This window comes from Heteronotia binoei, chromosome 1 (assembly GCF_032191835.1).
Source record: "Heteronotia binoei isolate CCM8104 ecotype False Entrance Well chromosome 1, APGP_CSIRO_Hbin_v1, whole genome shotgun sequence".
Taxonomy (NCBI): Eukaryota; Metazoa; Chordata; class Lepidosauria; order Squamata; family Gekkonidae; genus Heteronotia; species Heteronotia binoei.
In genome coordinates, this window is record NC_083223.1 from 58,815,783 (window position 1) to 58,839,535 (window position 23,753).

Consider the following 23,753-nt stretch of genomic DNA (forward strand, 5'->3'; position numbering starts at 1 on the left):
GGAGATATGGATATGCTCATTCTCCTTCCAACTTATGTCCCATCCCAAAGGTAGCAGGTAGGGAGGCCAAGGAAAATTACTCGCCTACATCTCTGGTACTGTGTAATGCCAGGTCAATTAACAAGTTCACGGTCCTGCGAGATTTCCTTCAAGAACAGGACGTAGACCTGGCTTGCGTGACCGAGACTTGAGTGCAGGAGGGAGAAACATTAGCTCTCTCCCAAATGACCCCCCAGGTACTTGGTCCTGCATCAGTCACGGACTAGTGGGCAGGGGGGAGGGGTGGCACTGCTGATATGGGAGGCTTACTCTTTTTGGACACTCCCACCTCCAACGATCTCTGGCATTGAGTGTGTTGGCCTATTATAGTATGGAAGAGATAAAGTGGCTATCTGGCTGGTGTACCGACCGCCTAGTGCACCAGCCAGTGCCCTACCGGTCCTGATAGAGGCCTTAGCAGGCTGGGTGCTGGAGTACCCACGGCTTATAGTCCTGGGTGACTTCAACGTCCATGCCAACGATGCGGACTCCATCAGGGCAATAGACCTAGTGTCATCCATGGCAACACTAGGGCTCTCCCAATATGTCACAACTACTACCCATCAGGCTGGGCACACGCTGGATTTGATCTTTGCGGCGAGAGCTACAGTGGACCGAATTACTGCCCTGTCAGTGCCATGGTCGCACCACTATGCCCTAAAAGCCTGTATGGTCGTGTCTCCACAACCCTGTCTAGGCGGCAAGCGTATTTTGGCTCGGCCACAGAGTCAGATGGACCCTATGTACTTGGAGCCGGAAACTGCAACTGGTGCAGAATGCTGCAGCCAGGTTGGTATTGGAGCTGCCTTTACGGGTGCATATGCAACCGGCACTGGAGGCGTTGCTCTGGTTGCCTGTAGTGTTCCGAGCCCAGTTCAACGTGCTGGTTATGACCTTTAAAGTCCTATATGGCTTGGGACCTGTCTAGCTTCGGGACCACCTTTCTCCACATGAGCCCCAGAGAGCACTACGATCAAGCTCATTAATTCTGGTAAAGATCCCCGGGCTAAAGGATGCCCGTCTGACTACTACAAGGTCAAGAGCCTTTTCCTTGGCTGCACCTGCCCTCTGGAATGCCCTCCCTGAGGAGACTAGGGCCCTGCAGGATTTATCACAATTCCGCAAGGCCAGTAAGACATATTTGTTCAGGCAGGCCTTTAAGACCTAAAAAAAGGTACTTTTAACATCTATGGGGATGTACCATCTGCCCCATAGTATCTGACAAATTAATTGGACATAGACAGAACACCATCTGAGTTGAAATTGAGCTGTATTTTAAATTGTTTTAATATTTTAATGTTTTAACAATGTTTTATTGTTACAATGTGAATTTATCATCCAATTGTGAATGTTGTTAGCCACCCTGAGCCTGTTTGGGGAGAGCGGGATATAAGTGCAACAAATAAATAAAGGGAGAGGAAACCCATATATTTACAAATTAGTGTAGATTTAAGTCTGGAATGTGGAACAATTCTAGAGCTATATGTTTAAGATCTAGCTTACCTGTAAAAGAGTAAGTGAAAGGGACTGAAATATAATGTTCTTTTTATACACTTATGGGATTTTCTGTTGTTTTCATATAAAAAGCAATTTTTGAGAAATAATTTGAAGGAAGCAAGAGAAATTGTTTCACCCAAATACCTTTTTCAAAAAGTGGCTGTGAAATCTGAAAACTTTGGATAACTGAATATTGGGGGGGGGAGGTGGCTGAGAGAATGAATATTCTAAATAAAAATTATCAATAGATTAGAATAGGGAGTTAAGCGAGGCAAAGCCAAACAAGGTAAATGTTGTTTATCACGACTGAGGCTGAAAGCCCAGTGTTAGCAAATGACAGAAAAGGCTCCTGGTGTCTGGGTTCACTGGACGGTCTCAACTATAATCTGTTCTAAAGCAGGAGATCAAGGCAGGTTCTGATTTGAAAGTCAAAGCAGAACAAAACAGAAGACAAGGTAAGTCCGAGAAGTATACTCAGGTCCGGAATGAAGTCAGGCTATAAAAGGAGTCTAAGAGGCATAAACAGGTATGGAACAAAGGTCAAATCACTAGGGGCATTTTCGCACTTACCTTTTACTGGCGCGACCACCCTCCTCACGCCGGCGGATCTGCAGGGATTTCGCACCAGAAGCACCGGCGCAGCCAAAAGAGCCGGCAACTTCCGTCGCAGAGCCAGCTCAAACGGAAACCGCCAAGAAGCAGGAAAACGTTTGAGCTGGCTCCGCGACGGAAGTTGCCGGCTCTTTTGGCTGCGCCAGCGCTTCTGGTGCGAAATCCCTGCAGATCCGCCGGCGTGAGGAGGGTGGTCGCGCCAGTAAAAGGTAAGTGCGAAAACGCCCTAGGAGTCAGGATGAAAGGCTGATCCAGGGAGTTGCAGGGAAAAGCAGGGACTTGGAAATTAAAGTTGTTGCCAGCAGGGAACTGGTTGTAACCACTCGCTATATATGGGGTTATAACAGCCCATCCCCAACCAGGTATTTCTTGTCCTTCCAAAGGAGCCAGTGCTTCGCCCCAGCTGTGAACCATCACCATCACAATCTCTTCTGACTTTATCTCTTTCCTCTTTAATGCTCCAACACTGAAGGTGGGGAGACCTCCTCCTTCTCAGAGGTGGGTTGTAATTCCTGGGAAGTGTCTGTGCTTGTGGAAGGCTCCAGCTGTAAATCTTGGGGAGGGTGTGTGCTTGTTGACAGCTCTGATTGTAAACCTGGAGGCAGGGTGGAGTTGCATCTGTTGATAGGTTAAGGAATTCCTCTGTTAATGGGTTGAGGCATTCCTCCCCTGGTTCTGAATCATTGTCAGACTCACCGTAGGCTGGACCTGACTGAGGCACTGGAGAGAATGACTGATCTGAATGGTGAGTTGTGACAGTAAAATCCACAGAATATAAGTTTTTGTTGTTCAGTCGCACAGTTGATTCTGACTCTTTGCAACCCCATGGACAAAGTCACGCCAGGCCCTCCTGTATTCCACCATCCTCCTATATGTATATATAAGTATATAGGAGGAATATAAGTATAAAGGAGAATATAAGTAACTTGTGCTAATTAGGGCTTCTGGGTCTCCCACTATATTTTTATGTTTTACAGTAAAACAAAGCAAGGAGACCTTTGGTCACATTTGGAAGTCAACGGCATCCCCTCACCATTGAGTAGTTAACTATCCTTGACCAGTCCGCACCCATGTTATTCTACAGGATTCATTCTCAAAATGTATCTTATAATATTCCTGGCTGAAAGAGGTTTTGTTTTCAAGGTGGAGAAGGAAGTTTGTGGAGGCTAGGAAATTCCAGCATCTTCCTTTATCTTATACTCAACAACTGAGTTACGGAAGAAGTTACCTTTCATAATCCTTTTATTCAGTTTGTCAGAGCCAGGGAAAGGCTGACAGGCAATATTTTTCCTTGCACACCAAGATATCTCTTCCTCTTGTAGCAACAAGATTTCATTGTGTAATTCCTCCTCTCCAGGCTTCCTTTCTTACTAACATAAAATGGCTGCCTCCTTCCAGAATTGAAAGAAGGGCTAAATGTCATGGCACATGTGTAAAAACAAAAAAGTGCCCTGGATTCATTCTATCATGTAGGCCTGATTTTGAATACAAAAGATAACGTAGGCTTTAAAGAGACTGTGTAATAGATTATTCAGACTTCGATAGCCATAACCTTTCTCTTACCTCATAGCTGTTTCAATGCTTGAAAATGTGTGTGTGTGTTGTTAATATACCCTGTTCACATTACATCAAAGGCTTGATCAGGATTGGGCTCTCACCACATTTTTAATGGCTAATTTATCTCTAAGATGGTGTTGGTTGACACATGACTTCAATAATATCTAGTTTAGTCCTAAATCCAATGAAGTTAATGGGTTTGGAAGGGTAAAGTTCTATTTAGTACTGCACTAATTTAGTACTGCCATTGAATAATGGCAGCAAAAGAGAGATGATTCAGCTGAGCTGCCAGTGCCAGGTCTCCAGCTATGGTGAGAGACCTCCTGATACCAATGTGCTCTTTTTGCTGCTGCTGCTTTGGGCAATGGAAGAAACATATGAAAAGACTGTTGGTGTCACATGCAAGTGTGGGGTGAAAATGCCAATACCAGCAAAGACCAGACTTTCCCTTGTGTCAAATAACTCTGACTCAAAGATGGGTGAGAATGGGTGCCAATTACTGGGGAACAGGAGACAGATGTTGCTGTGTGAACCTGCATTTTAATCCATAGGGCAACAACATCAGATCAAACAACTTGTCTGTTCACAGCCAATGTGTAATAAAACTTCTCAGTGCACATTTTCATGCAGCAATGTTCTGAATTTTACTTTAAGTTCTATGGGTCACTAAAACACTAATCAATAAAAGCCTCTCCCCGCCCCCCCAAAAAATCTGCCTTTCCATAATTCCTTCAGTTTTGTACATAAATAGAAAGTGTGTGTTTTAATTATTTAATAAAATACCTATGCAGACAATGATGCATTAGTGAGTTGCAACATAAAACACTGGTTTTGTTACAAGTTGCAAGTGGTGATTTCTTCACACATCCATTTAAAAAACAGATAACTTCACAGCTAAATTTTTGCAAAACACTTTGAATGATATTTTAGCTCCTGCAGTGGCAAAAGCTTATTTTGCAGCAACAAGTATAATTTACTAATCTGATTTATGAAGCAATTTCTGCAATTTAATAAAATAGCAATGTATAATATTGTTAGATAGGGATGTGTCTCATTGTTTAGAACACTAAAATATCTTAACACTTGAGAAACTCTGTATTATTATGTTTTTTAATGACAGAACAAAGTAGATCAGGATAATTATCCCTCTTGTTTCATTAAAGCTTTATGCATCTGTAAAATTTAATGCTCCTGTTATGTTTTTTCTCACTGTCAAAGGGTTCCTCAACATAAAATATGACGTTCCCAATAAAGGTAGATTTAAGGTTTTAATGTCATATTGGCCTAGTAATGAGTGATGTGCCTTAACATGATTACAGCAAGATCTGTTTCTATCTAAAATTGAATTTTAATTTCTATTTTTTTTTTTGGGGGGGGGGGGGGGAGTCCTGTTTCAAGTCAGAGAATGGATCCTGGGATTTGTAGTTTGATAAGACCAGGAGATTCATCCAAAGAAGACCATACAAGACTACTGTTTCCAAGGTCATTTGGCAAAAAGCAATGGTCTATACTGAGGGTGTCAAATTAATTTGTTATGAGAGCCAAATCAGACATAAATGAGACCTTGTCAAGCTGGGCCATATATGTACCCGTTTAAGATTAGGTAGCAGAGATATAAACTTTATAAAAGACACAGACAAACACAATTAAAGATTTTTTTTTAAAAAAAAATCTTAAAATATGCTTAAAACATTAACACTCATTGGTCTTAAAGGTGCTTTATTTGTATTTCTCCCATGGGATCTGGGGAACTGGGTAAAGGAAGCTCTGGCTCTTCCTCTCCTTTCTCAGAGAACCAGGAGGGGGAGAAGCCTCAATCAATAGAGGTTTTGCTCTGTAGCTCCTGTGGAATTGAGCAAGCCTTGAAAAGCAAGCTGTAATGCAGAAGGAAGCAAGAGAGTAGGAGAATGAAGCAGATAAGACTCAGCTGTTCAAGAGCCTGATAGGAGCCCTCTGGGGGTCTAATTCAGCCCCGGCCCACATGTTTGACACCCCTGGTGTATACTGAAGGTTCAAATAGGTTTAAGCATTTAGGAACAATTATAACAGCAATTAGAGCCCATCAGCAAATTATGATGAGTCAAGTATAACACACTGAAATGCATATATTGCAAAATTAAATGCTGTTGACTGTTTCTCAAGATCCTTTGCTCAGTGTGTAAACCTCCTTGATCAAGAAATAATTTCTATTAATAATACATATTACACATAATCTTTATATCTAATTCCCAACATGGCCCCTCTGTTTGGATATCTAAATCTGCAGATCAGGGGCATATGGAGTGAAAAGAGATTTTTCTGCAGACTTGGGGCACTCTCCTGTTTTGCTGGGGGGGGGGGCAGGATATCTTTGGGAGGTTTAATTTCTCCCATATTTAAACCCCCAATTTCAAAAGTCATGCCCCCTTCCCTTGCCCACCTCCTGGGCATTCAGCAGAGAGCAGCAGCTGGGGGGACCAGGTAGGCTGGGCAGAGCTGAGTAAAGGAGATGGAAGGGGAGAAAGATGGAAGGTCCCTGGGGTGTGGGAGGGAGGGAAAGATGGGGGAATGCCCCCTCCCTTCAAGTGTATTGAGGTTCTCACATCTCATAATTCATAATACACATTATTTAGATAATTACGTATTTAAATTTCATAGTACAGCAATGCATAAATATGGTGTTCTCTGTTAACTAGAAATGAATGTGTGTCAGTTGACTTTCAAATTGAATGCTGTTTCATACAATTGTAATTTATGTAATAATGTTAAAATGGATTATGTATTATTTTCAAAAATAAAATCATCACAAGAATTATGCAAATTTCTGTTTGCTAGAGATCAAAAAACTAAAGCCTTGACCCACAACTGACATTTGTTGCATAACAACATATTTTGTATTTTAATTACTCAGACTAATGTATGTTGCTCCACTATGAATACAAGTTCAATATTTTATTCTTGCTTTAACTTTAATATCAGATCTGATATGAGAAGGGTTCATGGAAAATCTGAAAGAGATTTACACTCTTCTAGGGTTGTCACTTTCATTTGCAACTGGAACTTAGGTGGGTTAAGAAGAAGGGAGCAGGCAAAGGAAAAGGAGTCCCAGTTTCCCTCATCCTGGTCTTTGGTTTTGATCATTAATTGCAATCCATCTCACTGCAAGTTGCTGAGAGACTTTTTACCATAAAACTACTTCAGTACAGAAGGCCAAGGCATTAAGGGGAGTCTATCCAGGCAGTCCTAAGCATATTGGACTATTCTGACTCTTGCATTTCTAATTTACATAATATCATTTATTCCTTTCAATATATCCTTATACTCCCTTGTTGCCATGTGTGAAGAGGGCATATGTACCCTAGATATGTATGAATATACCCCTGTGTGAGACAAAGCACCCTGATTTCCTCCCAAGGATTAATGTGAGTTATTAGTGGGCCTACTTCCACTTACAGGTGTCCATTATTGTGCTTCCCTACCTACACCATCCTTATCTTTTTCAAGGCCAGATTCAGGAATGTGGTAATTGGCTAATCATGAAATGTGTGTTTAACTTTGTAGCCCAATGGGAGGGGGGAGACAGGAGTGTTGTCATCTTCTAGAGTGTTCCAGCAAGCGAGCAACCTGATTGGATGTGAAGGTCCACCTGATGCCAAATGGCAAAAGACGGTATCTAAGCTATAGATAAGGAGGAAGCCATGCTAATTTGGGATTCAAGTGGACAGAGGCTCTATGACAGGCTCCATTGCAATGGACAGCTACATAGAAAACACTTGAGTCTACTGCTTGAACTCTGATATTTAAAAGATGTGCCATATAACACCAGGTATTGAAGTATTAGATAGGAAAGTTAGCTCTGTTATTTTCTTGCTGCAGCACTGTAGAGATTGTGTTTGCAGCACAGCATCCTAAACATCTCTCCAAAATACCTTTCAAGTTTCGAAAAGTTTCTATGAGCCCCCAAAGAAGGTGCCCCTATTCATTATTTCCAATGGAAGGAAGGCATTTAAAAGGTGTGCGGTCCCTTGAAATGTGATGGCCAGAACTCCCTTCGGAGTTCAGTTATGCTTGTCACAACCTTGCTCCTGGCTCCACCTCTAATGTCTCCTGGCTCCACCCCCCAAATCCCCAGATACTTCTTGAATTGGACTTGGCAACCTTACTTCATACATATTACCAAGGTCTGGTTTCTTGTGTGTACATAGCTTTTGTGCCTTCTGTAGAATGTAACAAGAAAAATGTGTATAATTTAGTATGAAATTTTATCACAGCACTTGTCCTTAATTTCTATATCTTGTTATGTCAGATTATTAATTATTTTGCTCAAACGGGTAATAAATAACTAATGTCCTCTTTTCATATATTTCTGTCCTGCATCCAACATCAAATCAGCAGGGTTATCCTGTTTGAGAATTAGCTGTTTTGGCTTTAGCTGCTGAGAAACACAGCATGTGCCATCAATTCATCTAAATGTGTTACAGCAGATCAATACTGAATCTGTAAAGCCATTTGTTCTTTGACTCTACATGGCAAAAAACATCACCTTAAAAATAACTCAATTTTCTCCATCTCTAAGGCTAAACAGAACATCAGCACTACCAAAGTAAACATGCCGCATACTGATCAGTACATTTAAAACATTTCTCTGTTTCCTAAATGAGGTTTGCTGATTACAGTAAATTTGTGACCATTGTACTTAGATAAATCATTTCTAAAAGTGTTTTTATTTAAACATTTAACTGGAGGGAGATCAAATAATAAACAGGAAAAAAAAGAAAAATATTGCTATAAAATTAAGGAAGGAAAGTTCTAGTATTAAATGTACATGTTAGAAAAGGTTCTTGAGGAACATTTAAAAATAGGTTGGCACACTTAAGTTGGAACACTAATATAAAGATTTTTACCAGGATACACAGAGATGTACATTTATGTTAGGGTTCATTTATATCCAAGTCCTCCAAATTATTTCTGCTTTTTTAAAAAAAACAAAACCATGCATTTACATATTTCAACACAATTAACTGGGTTTTTTTGTCTTTTGTTTTAGTGTTTGTCCATTTGATGTAGGGTTGCCAACCCCAGCTTGGGAAATTCCTGGAGATCTGTGGATGGTACTTAGGGAGGGCAGAGAACTTAACTGGGATCTTTCCTCTATAGGAGAAATGGAGGTCCTATAGCATCTACCCTCTGTAGCCACTCTAGGACTTCTATTTCTCCTAGACTCTATGGCTCCACCCTCTGAAGCTGCCTTTTTCCTTCTGGGCACTGCTTTCTGTATTGTGGAGATCAGTTGTCATTCTGGGAGAACTATAAATACCACCTCGAGGGTGGCAAGCCTAATAGACAGTAATGCTGCCCAATGAGTAAATAACATCAGTTAAATTTACAGAAGACAACACAATGTTTAGAGAACAGAAAATCCCACAATGACTTTAAAGTGGTTTCCTTTAAGCCAAACAGTGCTAAACTATTGAATCCCTTCCCTTCCTGCAGCCTCAAGAGCTCTCATATGTCTTCATTTACAGCCACTATGGGGATGTCAGCCAATCATTCTGAGTCGTTAGCATAAGAAAAAGCAACCAGTAGTTACAGGTTCAAAAACAAACTATTTAATTCCTAAATCTTTAACTGGCATCAATATTTTATATTCGAATAGCAAAATCAGCCAAATAGGAAGATACTTAACTCTGGTGACTGGAGTTGTGAAAGGGCAACAACCCCAGGTTTGCAGAAAAATGTAAAATCTAAAAAAAAAAAAAAAAACACCCAAAACATTGTTGTTGTTTTAAAAAAAGACAAAAGAAGTCCTGTAGCTTTAATAGATTCCTTCAGTGGCTCTTGCTAGGCATACAGGCTGGCTTTCAGTGAGAAGATGGGAGTAGGGAGAAGGGTCCTTTCTGCCTTTGAGAAAGGACTTATTGGAGCCAGGCCTGGCTAGGGTTGCCAGCTCCAGGTTGGGAAATTCCTGGAGATTTGGGTGTGGAGCCCGAGGAGGAAAAGGTATGGGGAGGGGAGAGCCTCAGCCAGATATAATGCCATAGATTCCACCCTCCAAAGCAGCCATTTTCTCCAAGGGAACATATCTCTGCTATCTGGAGAACAAATTTATGTTCTCTGGAGAGCATCTGTAATTTTGGGAGATCTCCAAATCCCACCTGGAGGTTGGCAACCTTAGGCTTGGCAGCAACTACTAGGTAACTTGATATCACCAGATTTGTATGACTCAACTAAGCCCTGCTTGCTACTATTCAACAGCAGCTACCCTATAAAAGCAGTGTGGTGTAGTGGTTAAAGCTTCAGAGTAGCGTCTGGGAGAATCCCCATCTTGCTATGGAAACTCACTAGGTGATTTTAGGTCAGTCATGTACTTTCATTGTAACCTATCTTATGGAGTTGTTGTATAGATAAAATGGAGGAGAGGAGAAAAGTAGGTTATAAATGAAGTAAATAAATATAGCTTAATATGGGAAACAGATAAAAGGAAGTTTGGTGAATGGCTGAGTACAGGGAGGGGGGATACAAGGGGAAAGTGAGGTGCCCTGTCACAAGTCCTTGAGGGCTCCCTACCATGTTAAGTGGGCCTGGTCCAGTGCCACCACCACACAACTCTGCCGTAGGTTTTCTATGTAAAGGCTGCTGGTGGGGGGAGAGGGAAAACAGAGGAGCTGATGAATGTAGGTTGGCTGTTGGATGAGGAGTAGAGAAGGAAGCTGGAAAAGGGAGAGGCTAACAGACTTTCAAGAAACAGAAAGAGAGGAGGGAGATGCCCCTCTGCAAGCCTTTGCGAGTTCTGTCTTGTTTACATCTACTTCTTCTTTTGAAGAAGATATTGGATTTATACCCCACCCATCACTCTGAATCTCAGAGTCTCATAAGAACATAAGAGAAGCCATGTTGGATCAGGCCAATGGCCCTTCCATCCAACACTCTGTGTCACACAGTGGCCAAAAAACCCAAGTGCCATCAAGAGGTCCACCAGTGGGGCTAGAAGCTCTTCCACTGTGCCCCTCCCCAAGCACAAGAATACAGAGCATTACTGCCCCAGACAGAGAGCTCCAACAATAAGCTGTGGCTAACAGCCACTGATGGACGTCTGCTCCGTATGCTTATCCAATCCCCTCTTGAAGCTGTCTATGCTTGTAGCCACTACCACCTCCTGCAGCAGTTAATTCCACGTTACTCACCCTTTGGGTGAAGGAGTGGCTTATGATCTGCTTTACCTCTTTATCTCAGAGTGGCTTATGATCTCCTTTACCTTCCTCCTCACAACAGACACCCTGTGATGTAGGTGGGGCTAAGAAAGCTCTCTCAGAAGCTGCCCTTTCAAGGACAGCTCTGCAAGAGCTGACCCAAGGCCATTCCAGAAGCTGCAAGTGGAGGAGTGGTGAATCAAACCTGGTTCTTCCAGATAAGAGTCTGCACACTTAACCACTACTACACCAAGCTGTTGAGGTTTGTCCAGAGGTTTAAGATATAAATCAGCTGCAATTTCATCCCTCAGTTTAAAAGAACCCACTTAACACATCAAAGTTCACATCAAAGAACATGAGAATTTCTTTAGCATTTTTCATTTTTACTGAAGCTGGGAACATTTAATTGCAGATTTGAGAGTAGTTCCTCAAGATGCCTATTTTGATAGTACTACTGAAACTTACTGCTGTACTTATTCCTCCATTGTCAAATCCATAGAGCAATTTTTCAACTATTTCATCTTTTAAAAATTCATTGAACTTTTTTCCCAAATAATAATAATAAGGAATACATATGCAACTCTTTTTTTTAAAAAAGTGTGGTGGGTACAACCACAAGACTACAACATTTTGTTCCAATTATCATAAAGTAATAGACCATTGTTTATTAAAAACAATGGAGGAAGCTTCTCAAGCCTACAAAAACCTTCCTGTAAAGTGGCTTTTCTATTGCAATTAAGTTGGAGAAAGGATTCATACCTGACTCAGGGGAGTAGACGGATGCATGCAATTATTTCACTAAATACTGAAAGCTTACTGACTAACAAAGCAGGACCAGAGACAGAAACACTATAGGAAAAATGGGAAACAAAGCCTAAAAAAGTAACACATATAGATTCATTTCCTCCACTCTAGAAGATAGCAAGGGAAAAGTAGACAAAACACAATAGGTGCCAAATTATTTCTTGCATAGTTTTAAATGCTTTTACAGTCTCATTCACATTCTCTCTCGCTCTCCCTCATATACACACACACTTCCATTTAGTGTTTATTTAGAAGCTTGTATTCTGAATCTCCAGGAAAGCTGCTCCATTTACTCATTTACTTCTTAATTTCAGAAACACATCTGGAACCTTACAGAGACATTTTCTAGCCCTAGAACTCCCAAATTTATTTCAAAGTGTCTGTTCAGGCAAAATATATATATACGTTTTTACTATAAAATAGGAATAAAAACTGCTCACATAGAATTTATTTTTTAAAAAAGAACTTACAGACAGAATTCTTGTGGTTGCTGTCTTTGTTAGGTAGCATCTTCACTCCTCTTGATTTCAGCTCAATTGCCTTTTTTACTGTAAAAGGGGGAAAATAGTCAAGTTTTTCATTGATGAAATAACGGAAACATGTTTAATTCAAGGTAATGTTCTCTAAAATGAAGAAAACAAGGCAATAGATCACTTCCCTACAAGGAAAAAAGATACCTATAATTTTTTTAAATAAAGAATTTGCCAATCTGGAGCAAGAAGTAAAGTGGGAGGTGGCAAGGGAAGCATAACACAATACTGACAATATTGCTGGAGTAAATGACAGCCACAGTTTTATTGATTACAGCCCGTGGTGGAACTGCCTGCTGTGGCCTGCAGGCCCCATTTCTTCCCTGCTGTTAAATACTGGGCTCGATGCATTAGAGTTCAAACAGTAACATGCTTTATTGGTAACTACATACTAAGACCAAAATGGCAGGGCTGCAGCCCCACTTATATGCATGGAAAAAGAACCACCCCCCAGATCCCCATACCAAATCACGGCAGTCAGGTTTTGTGCCAAGACTGCTCATTAGTTCTTAGCGTCCAGATCTCAAAATGTACCATAGTGTCTCTAGCTTCCTACCAAACAAAGTCCAATACATAACACCTGCATTCCTGGGCTTTTCTCACACCTGGGCTGTGATCATACACACACTATATAAATGCACTTTCCAACTGGGTTTTGCCAATGTACACAGTAAAATCTAGTTGGAAAGTACACTGAAGGTGCTTTGTTTAGTGTGTGTGATCACAGCCCTGGAGAGGCTTTTCCTTATCTCTGGGCATCTCACCATTACCACCAGTCCTTTGTATGGAATTGCCCACTGGAACTGTCAGGACCCACTGCTTCCCTTCCAAGTTCTGAGGCCTTGCCTCTGTGTCTCCTGCTGCCTAGCATCTGGTCACCATGGGGATATTTTACTGCCTTGCACACTCCTGGAGGAATGACCACTTGCCAACTGCCTTCCTTCCTGTTAAAATAGTGTGTCCAATATGGTGGAAATTGTTGTAGAAGAAGACTACAGATTTATACCCCGCCCTTCTCTCTGAATCAGAGACTCAAAGCAGCTTACAATCTCCTATATCTTCTCCCCCAACAACAGACACCCTGTGAGGTGGGTGGGGCTGAGAGGGCTTTCACAGTAGCTGCCCTATCAAGGACAACTCCTACGATAGCTATGGCTGACCCAAGGCCATTCCAGCAGCTGCAAGTGGAGGAGTGGAGAATCAAACTAGGTTCTCCCAGCTAAGAGTCTGCATATTAAGCACTACACCAAGTACAGAGAATCACAGCCTGCATCAAAAGTTATAAGATATTTATTAAAAAGAAAATGCTCACAAGCATACTTTTAGCACAGCACCAGATTGAGCAAGGGATCCAAAAGAAATGGGGGAAACACAAATTGTAACTGCTTCTACAGCCAGTGACCAGGTCAGGCTACATCAAAGAGGCTTTCCCTGGAGATCTCCAGGAATCTCCTCTTCCCAAAGACTATGTATTGACTTGCAGGTTCTGGCATCAGGTTACAGCATCCTGTTCTGCTTTACAAAATAACCAATCCACAGGGAGTTTCCCAAGTCCAGCATCATGCAGTCCTAGGCAAGGGGTTGAGAATTCAATCAAAGCAGTGTCAATTTGGTCCCAGGTCAGGTTTCCAGGAATCAATCAGGCAGTGTGAGCATTTCAGCATCTAATGTATGCAATTGCATCCACACCCAACAAGTCTGTCTTTAGAGGCTTTATAGCCATGTGCCCAAGTGCTGTGCCTTCAAACAGCTGCTTAGGAGTTGTCCTGCAAAGCCTCATCTTCACTATCAGCAGGCAGCTGGTGGAGAGCCAAGAGGCATATGCTTTGTTGCCTAATTTGTAATTCAGATTTCAGCCTTGGTCTGTAGCATTCCAAAGGTGCAGGTGATCTTGGAGGGTTGAGAGAAGTTAACTGAGTTTCACTTGCTGAATTGGGGATTGAGGATGGAGGTGGTTCTGCACCAGCTGTTGACTGTAAGTTTTGACATGGCTGCAATTCATTTTCCTGCTGGTCAGCTTCTTTCAACTCCGAGTTGGCTACACAGGGCCTCCTTTTTTCTCTGAGGAGACTTTACTATAACTGAGTCTTGACTCACGACAGACCATCTAGTATTCTGTTCCTCCAAATCTCTGTTCCCTGCCAAGAGGAAGGCAGGGATCTTAACCCACCCAGGGTTTTTTTTTTTTGTAGCAGGAACTCCTTTGCATATTAGGTCACACACCCTTGATGTAGCCAATCCTCCAAGAGCTTACAGTAGGCCCTGTAATAAGAGCTATGTGAGCTCTTGGAGGATTGGCTACATCAAGGGTGTGTGGCCTAATATGCAAAGCAGTTCCTGCTACAAAAAAAGCCCTGGACCCACCTTTTATCTCTCCTGCTAGATCTATTAGCATTTCTAAAGAGGTAGCTGAGGTGAGCCTAGAAAGCTATTGACAGACTTCCTCTTTCTCAGCCTAGACTCTGCCCAGAAGAGAATAAAACTGTTAAAACGCAAAGTGGAGGTTTGGTTCGTTTCAAAACTTCCAGGAGAAAATATATTTCTTTGCACAGCCAATGAAGCATTGGTGAGCCAACGGGGACAGCAAAATATATAAACTGTGTAACCAACAAAATACACCTAAACACTAACAGATAAAGGAAGGTCAGGTGGAGAAACTGAGATGACTGACAGTGGGTTCCATGACAGGGCTCAGCTTAGAGGGAGCCAGGTGGACCAGAGAGGGAATGGTATTTTTCTAGTCTGTCCAGTAGCTGTGCGCTGAGCTCCTAGTGCCACCTGTGTTTGGCACTGGAGCCAATGCTTTGGAGCCCTGCCCATAAGGCCCAGTAACCAGGTTGCTATAGCAACAATGAAAGGGGGGAGGGGCACTTCTAGCTCCCTGCATCCTGCTCCCCACTTCTAGCTCTCTGCATCCTGCTCCCCACCACATGGTGCAAAACGTCCTCCAGCATAAGTCCAGGAATCCAGGAACATTGCTTCAAAGCAGCCTAGGCAAGGCTAACTTCTGGCATAAACATCCCGCCCCCGATAATGTCACCATTCACATGGGGGGGTGCCCAATTCGGCTCCCCCAGAACTCCTGCACCCTACATAATTGCAAAGTTTGCCTAGAGGCAAGGCCAGCTCTCAAAGCAGCCCATATTATTTCTAAAATCTGCATACTTTTATACATGCAAAAAGATACAGAGAGAAGACACAATTTAGCCAGTGCTAAACACCTTTCAGTTTTGCTTATTCCAACAGAAGACCAACCAAGTTAAACCAAGCGTGACTCTGCTATTATAATTTGTGGAAGTCAAAGGTATTCAATAAGTTCCATAATAGTACTTTTTCATGGTTGAATGATATAAACATTCTAGATGATATACCAAAATCACTCTAGTAGCTTTCAGAATCCTAAACTCACAATTTAAATTGTCTTAGCACAGGACAGGTATTGGGAGGGGGGTGGCATTCACCGATCAGTTTTATTAATGACATGAGTTTATATACATTGTCCTACAGCTGCTGATACTGAACATTTAATGACAGTCTCTTTAGCTATCCATCTCAGGAAGGGAGTGTGGAAAACGCCATTTTAGTCAGTGGTGGTGCTTCATTTGGCAGGGGTCAGTAAATCCCTCAGCAGGCTTTGTAGCCTTCCCCTCACTCCCCCCCTCCCTTCCAGAGCCAAACCAACAACGCTAGGGGGAAAATCTCCTAGAGAGGCAGGAAGTGCTGTTGTTCCTTGCATGTGTTAGGCAGGAAGAGAAGTCAGATTTGAACTGGGGCTCGAGCGAGCATGTGGTGAGCAATGGAGGCTCCTGCCTGGGAGGGCCCAGGCAGGCAGACTAAGTAAGTAATTCACAAGACAGGGCAAGTTTAGATCAGGGCCAGCAGGACGCGTTTATAAACACCTTTCCTTTGTCATGCTGTTTGCTGTGCTGTGCTGTGCTAACTTTTTAAATGCAACTGTTTTTGTTTTGTTTTTCTTTTCCTATCTGTTTCTCTTTTTAAATAAATATATTTTTTCTGTTTTAAATGCTGGCAGTCAATCTCTGTACCACATAGATCCCCAGACCGCTTTAGACCACGCTGTGTTGAGAAGGGGACCCCGGGGAAGGGGGAAGGCATGCAGTTGGATAAGGTGCCAATCCTCCAGGGGTGCCCCAAAGAAGTGCTGAGGTCTCTGTGAAACCCAAGTGCAGGGTGGCAGAGGACCTGGAGGCCTAGCCTCATAGCTGGAGAGGGGGATTGGGAGTCCTGTTCCTCTCAATCTGAACCCCGGGACTGAGCAGGTGGTGGCAGCGCGCCCAAGGGGCAGGAGGAGAAATAGCTCCCTCCAGGAGTTGGCGACTCAATAGGGAGCTGACGGGACCGGGCCTGAAGGCAGAATCGGGCCAGTTCCGTCACACTTGGCGGCAGCGGTGGGATAAGAACAAACAGAGAACTTGATTGGCCAGGCATTTTTGGGTTTTGATGCGTGCAAGCACCCAGAGGAAGCAACAGAGGTTTTGTTTTATTTTCGGGTCAACTGGAGTAGGGAAAGTTTAGCTAGTTAGGATGGAGCATGCTAAGAAACTGGAAATCCTGAAGATGACAAAGCCACAGCTCCAGGAAGAGTGCGCAAAACAAGAGCTGGAGTGTGACAACCTGACTGTAGCAGATATGCAAGTCCTCCTTTTGGAGTATCATCAGCATGCAGGGGCACTTGCAAAAGTGGCCCCCACCCAGTCAGAAGTAATCTTGCAGCTACAGATGGAACTGGAGAGAATGCGTATCGAGGCGGACCGAGACCGCAGATGGGAGGAACGAGAGAGAGAGGAACGACAAGCAGAGAGGGACAAGATCCACAGACACCAGGAAAGAGAGAGGGAGGAGATCCGCAGACACCAGGAAAGAGAGAGGGAGGAGATCCGCAGACACCAGGAAAGAGAGAGAGAGGAAAGACAAGCTGAGAGGGAGCTGAGACAAGCTGAGATCCGCAGACGGGAGCAGGAAGAGCAACGTCGCCATGAGCTTGAGGTGCTACGTCTGGAAGCTGAACTAAGCAAAGAGATCCAAGTCACCCCCAAGGACTTTGCAGTGTACCAAGAGGGAGAAGACCCCTCCATATACCTCTCCAACTTTGAGAGGGCAGCCAAACAGTGGGGGATTGCAGAGGAGGACTATATGTCTTACCTCTGTAGCAACCTGACTGGAGAGCTTTCAGCCATCTATTACAGCATGCCTATGGAAGATGGGGGGATAACTTTTGCGGCCTATAAAGCCACTGTATTTAAAAGGTTTAAACGGGGCCCAGACCACTCCCGAAAGCAGTTCAGGGGTTTGGCTCCACAAAAAGGTAAATCCTATTCTGAATGTGGGGTAATGAAGGAACAAACAGTTCCAGTGTTATTGGGCCGGGATTTGTTGGTTGGCCAGTACTCCATCAATGCTGTAACCCGCAGCCAAACCCTCAGGGGAAAGTGGGAGGAGGAAGGCAACTTTAAGGAAGCCACCTCACCACCAACCAGGGAGGGGGAAATAGCCCAGGTTACTGAGGACGAAGAGAGGGCAGTCACCCAGGAGGGGGAGGACCAGCCTGTCTCAAGCCCTGGAGTAGGGTGTTCCCAAGGGGAAGAGGGGTGTAGCTTTCCCCAAGTGCAGCAAGAGGCTGTCGATGTTCCTAGCAAGGAAAAGAACCTGTCTAGCATAAAGGATGTGCATGCTGAAGAGACCAAGGTGGAGAGTGGAGATTTCACAGGAGGTTCTGAGAGCAGCAAGGCTAATGTGGGCTCAGAGGAGCACATAGCTGAAGGCTTGGGGGAACGGGAGCGGTTCCAGAAGGGGGTCCGGAGCGGCCTTAGGTTGGAACCGGTTCACCAAGTAGCTGTGGATCAGGAAGTGGGATCGTCCGAGACGCACTCAGAACAGGTTGTCTTGAAGCAGGGCAGACAGGAGTCCTGGGAAGCTGTGGGACCTTCCAGGCAAGAAGGGGGTCAGTTGGGTAGTGCTGAAAAACCAACCGAGGGGACTGAGAACCCAAGCCAAACCCTCAGGGGAAGGTGGGGGGAGGAAGGCAACTTTAGGGAAGCCACCTCACCACCAACCAGGGAGGGGGAGGACCAGCCTGTCTCAAGCCCTGCAGGAGGGTGTGCCCAATGGGAAGAGGGGTGCCAATTTCCGCAAGGGCAGCAGGATGCTGTGGAGCCTTCCAGGCAGGAAGGAGCTCAGTTGGCTGACACTGAAAAACCAACTGAGGGGGCGGAGAACCCAGATCAAACGTTGGCTGGGTGTTCTGGAAACAGTGGGACTAGGGGTGGCTTGAAGGAACAGGAAGTCTGGGGGAGCCAGAAATGTTCCTGTCTGAGGTTCAAAGTGCCCCTAGGCTGGAACCACTGTGTGAGGTGGCAAGGGACCAGAAAGTGGAGTTCGCAGAAGCTGAGACAGGGGATAGGGTGATGGATTTCATGCCCCTTCATACTGGTGAACGGAAAGTGGAATGGGAGGGACCCCATGTGATTGTGGAGGACCTAGATGAGGCTACTTATGTGGTGGCTAGGGAGAAGACAGGAAAGGCAGTTAAAGTGGTGCAGGTGAATGTACCACAGCCAGTCTCTGCGAGGTCCATGGTGTTGCATATAGGTAGGAAGGAAGGAGACAAAAAGAAGCTGGGACAGCAATTGTTTGGAGCCCCAGAGGTGGTTTTCTGGGAGGTCAGAGTGGACAGAGGGAATATTCCACCAATGAGGGATAAAGAAGAAGCAACTGTGTGGGAACTGGGCAGTTTCCAACCTCATATGTGGGGCCAGGGATTCCCTCCTTTGATGGACCACTCACCCCAGCAACAGCAGCAACGAAGGGAGAGCACCAAACTCCAGAGGTGGTCTTGGGAGATGGAGGAGTATATCTTAGACTGGACATTCCTTCTGAATGCAGCAATGCGACTTGTTGTCCAGAAGGGACATGGGCACCTAGGGTGCTGGACTTTGTGTATTATTGGAGAAATACCTGAATGTTTGTGTAATATTTTGGTTAATGGGTTTCTCCTCGTTTGATTGGATTCTGCTACGGGGTCACCTCTGTAGGAGGCAACCCCTCCGGCTCAGAATTTAAGGAGGGGGAAGTGTGGAGAAACGCCATTTTAGTCAGTGGTGGTGCTTCATTTGGCAGGGGTCAGTAAATCCCTCAGCAGGCTTTGTAGCCTTCCCCTCACTCCCCCCCTCCCTTCCAGAGCCAAACCAACAACGCTAGGGGGAAAATCTCCTAGAGAGGCAGGAAGTGCTGTTGTTCCTTGCATGTGTTAGGCAGGAAGAGAAGTCAGATTTGAACTGGGGCTCGAGCGAGCATGTGGTGAGCAATGGAGGCTCCTGCCTGGGAGGGCCCAGGCAGGCAGACTAAGTAAGTAATTCACAAGACAGGGCAAGTTTAAATCAGGGCCAGCAGGATGCGTTTATAAACACCTTTCCTTTGTCATGCTGTTTGCTGTGCTGTGCTGTGCTAACTTTTTAAATGCAACTGTTTTTGTTTTGTTTTTCTTTTCCTATCTGTTTCTCTTTTTAAATAAATATATTTTTTCTGTTTTAAATGCTGGCAGTCAATCTCTGTACCACATAGATCCCCAGACCGCTTTAGACCACGCTGTGTTGAGAAGGGGACCCCGGGGAAGGGGGAAGGCATGCAGTTGGATAAGGTGCCAATCCTCCAGGGGTGCCCCAAAGAAGTGCTGAGGTCTCTGTGAAACCCAAGTGCAGGGTGGCAGAGGACCTGGAGGCCTAGCCTCATAGCTGGAGAGGGGGATTGGGAGTCCTGTTCCTCTCAATCTGAACCCCTAGACTGAGCAGGTGGTGGCAGCGAGCCCAAGGGGCAGGAGGAGAAATAGCTCCCTCCAGGAGTTGGCGACTCAATAGGGAGCTGACGGGACCGGGTCTAAAGGCAGAATCGGGCCGGTTCCGCCACAGGGAGATTCACAGCATTAATGCTGTGGAGCATTTAGCCCTGCCCCCCTCCCCTGGTTTTTAAAGGAGACGCAAGGCAGGACCAGCCAGGGCTGGAAAGCTTCCAGTCAAAGGGAAGAGGGCAGCTTGTAATTGTACAGGGAAGCTACTCCTCCCACACAGCCTTTTGTTGAAACAGTTGACTCACCCACCCTTCATGGACAAAGCAGAAATCAAGTTTCACCTTTATGACCAACCAAGTTTTATTCAGAACGTAAGCTTTCGTGTGCTCTCTAAGCACACTTCATCAGACGAGGGGATCAGGTATTGTGGGCTGAAAAACAAGCAGTTTGTGGATTAAGCATGCAGACTGATCACATGGTAAACCAAGCCACACTGGTTTACCATGTGATCAGTTTGCATACTTCATCGAAAAACTGCTTGTATTTCAGCCCACAATACCTGATCCCCTCGTCTGATGAAGTGTGCTTAGAGAGCACACGAAAGCTTACGTTCCGAATAAAACTTGGTTGGTCATAAAGGTGAAACTTGATTTCTGCTTTGTCCAACTACTTCAGACCAACATGGCTGCCCACTTGGATCTAACCACCCTTCATGAAATAGTGCAAGGGTGGCTGGTTGCTATTCAGGGCTAAGCAGGATTTTTTTGGGGGGAGGGGAGATGTTTCACTTGATTGGCTTGTTTTCTTTGCCTGAGTCTTGATGTCCCTGAAGTGGGTGTGTTTAGTTAAATTGGCCTGGTTGTAAACTGATTAGGCCACAGAAGGATAGCAAAATTTGGCAGGCTGTTCAAGTTAGCTAGGGAGAATTGGCAAACACCCTGACACCCTAAGGTATCTGGCATTGCTGTAGGGCATGTAAGGAACAGGGCATCACACACCTTACAGGTTAGTGCAGTGGGAAGGAGTGCCCTTGGTGCTGAGCAGCATCTTTCCAAACCTGGTGGAGGCCATACAACGAATCAGGGAAGAGCTGGGCTCCTCTTGGCACACAGGATAAACATGGCCACCAAAAGTACTGACCAGGGTGCTCATAAAAGGCAGCCATGGTTGGATGCTTAGAACAGCCCCTTCCTTCGGGATAGTTAACTTATGGTATTGTTGGTCTTCACTGGTGCAGGGACACTGTTTATGGATGTAGCATCCTCCAGATTTCCCTTTTTACCCATCAAGGAGAGCCTCAGTGTTAGAGTGAGGAGGTGGGTTTGTCTCACCTTCTTCCCTCTCTCACTTCTGCCAGGTACTTTTCCTTTGGTTTCTTGGGAGTGGTCTGGCCCTTCCTCTTTGACCTTCCTTGGATCAGCCTAATAAAGAATTGCCTTCAGGTTGGCAGACCCCAGACTCCCCCAATGCCCTCTCTCCAGGGGGTGGCCCCACGATGAGTAAAGGTAATCTGGGCCAATAGCCTCTCTGGCTAGGCTCTCCCTTCTCCTGCCGCACCCTTTCCTGAAGGTTTAAGTGTCAGTTCTGTCTGCCTGCACAGGTCCCAGGAGACCCTAGATTCTGCCAGCCTCTTCCTCTTGCCTGTTCCCAGTACAGTCTAATCCCTGAGCCCCACTTCCCTTCTGAGGCATGGACTGGGCCTGCCAGTCTCTGAGGTTGTTGCTGGTGTGACCTGACTCTTACTCCCTTCCCAAAGCCTCTGGCTGGTCTGCCTGCCATGGTGGTAACTGGGCAATGATATCCCTTACTGGCATCTCCCCTAGAGCAGGTGAATGTGGAGGTGGGGGCACCAGTCCCAACACAGTAATAAATTGGTATGCCATTTCAATAACTAAAACTAGTTGAACCGATATGTCTGACATCTTCATTTGAGAGTGTTGAGCAAAACAAATTAATTGGAAACAGAGAAGTGATGAAGGAAGAAGATGTTTAACTATTTGCTTTTTTTGTTTGCTTATTTTTAAATAATTTTTATTTCATTAAAACACACACATATCATCAGGGGGAAAACAGACAAAGGAGTGAGACCTACATAGTAAAAGGAAAGCAAAGTATCAAACCCCTGCTATTAGGAGCTGTGACGGAAAGCAATGGGTTAACCATAAACTGAAGATGCACAGGGCTGCGTCAGGTGACCTGAGGGTGGGGGCTGAGTGCTCAGAACTCTCAGGGAGGGAAGTTGAAGGAGAGAAACTGCTGAGGCAGGAGTTCAGTCAGTTGATGTCTGTCAGAGTGGAGGCCTGTCAGAGAAGTCTGTCAGTGGGGACCTGACAGAGACTGAGAGGGTCAGTTAGTGCCGGCCAGAAGGGCTGAGAAGGCAGCTGATCCTGTGAAGAAGCTGGAGACGGAGACGGGGAAGTCTTCCAGAGACTGCCAGCTGGACAAAACCAGCCAAGAGGGCTGTGTGTGTGTGAGTCAGTTAAGACCGGAATGGTCACAGACACCAGGAAACTACTCTGAAGATCTAGTGAGGAGGTTGAGGGAGTGGATGTGGGTCTGAGACACCAAGAAGGGCTGAGAGGAGAGACTCCAGTCAAGGGGTGAGACTAGACACATCAATCCCAAGAGGCCAGTCCTTGGCTAGAGGTGGAGAGTGAGTTAAAGGGAAACGGTGAACTGTGTAACTGTGAAAGACTCAAGATCCAAGAAAGTAAAAGTGATTGTAAGCTTGAAACAACAGAACAAACGTATAAGCCTGTGTAAATATCTCCCATATCCCCAGTTTAAGACTTTTTGTTACAATAAATCTGTGGTTTAAGTTAAAGTTCTCGTGAGCCTATATTTTGTGGGAAGAGCAAACAAAGCTACTGTGGTCCCATCAAAGAAACAAGTAAAAATACCCCGAAGAGACTAAAATATAGAGATCCAGTGAGGGCTTGAGGCGGGCGCTGCTATAATTGGTGGCAGTGGTGGGATTTCGAAGAAAAACCCCAAACTAAGTGTCACTAAGAGACACAGAAAGTGGAGGGACACTGACAGACTTCTCTGACAGGCCTCCATTCTGACAGACATCAACTGACTGAACTCCTGCCTCAGCAGTTTCTCTCCTTCAACTTCCCTCCCTGAGAGTTCTGAGCACTCAGCCCCCACCCTCAGGTCACCTGACGCAGCCCTGTGCGTCTTCAGTTTATGGTTAACCCATATTGTTCATTAACAAATCCCACATCTCAGTCCTATACACAATCCAGACAGGTAGATACTGAAGGGGAGAGGGACAACTGAGCAGAGGGAAGAAAAAGTCTTTAATAATGTGAGCAGTAGTCTCTTAGCAAAGTGGACTTTTTCTAGGGGCGGGGAGAAGAGCCATCAAGTGACTTATATACAGGGCTTTTTTTTTAGTAGGAATGTATAGGAACGCAGTTCCACCTGGCTTGACATCAGGGGGCATGGCCTAATATGCAAATGAGCCCCTGTGTGAAACAATGGCAACCAGGATGTGTGACCTAATATATAAATGAGTTCCTGCTGGGGGTTTTTTCTACGAAAAAAGTTCTGCTTATATATTTTTGCATCATGAAACACTTATTTTTATCCTTTAGTAAACTAAAAATTAATATCTGCAATCAGAATTATATAGTTATTTTCATACAATTTTAGTAAACATATAAAAGGGAGAGGAAGACATTTGGTCTTTTTAATTGGGCATCATTTCTTTAAAAAAATAGTTACAATGCGAACTCA

General features: G+C 44.6%; 1 protein-coding gene across 1 annotated transcript in view; it reads right to left on the reverse strand.

Annotated features, from left to right (window-relative positions):
* CSMD1 (CUB and Sushi multiple domains 1) overlaps positions 1 to 23,753 on the reverse strand; it is a 1,753,937-nt gene that overhangs the window by 550,214 nt on the left and 1,179,970 nt on the right. Inside the window, exon 7 of the mRNA XM_060234944.1 lies at positions 12,149 to 12,226. Coding sequence (XP_060090927.1) covers positions 12,149 to 12,226 — 78 coding nt within the window. The remainder of the gene's footprint in view (positions 1 to 12,148; positions 12,227 to 23,753) is intronic.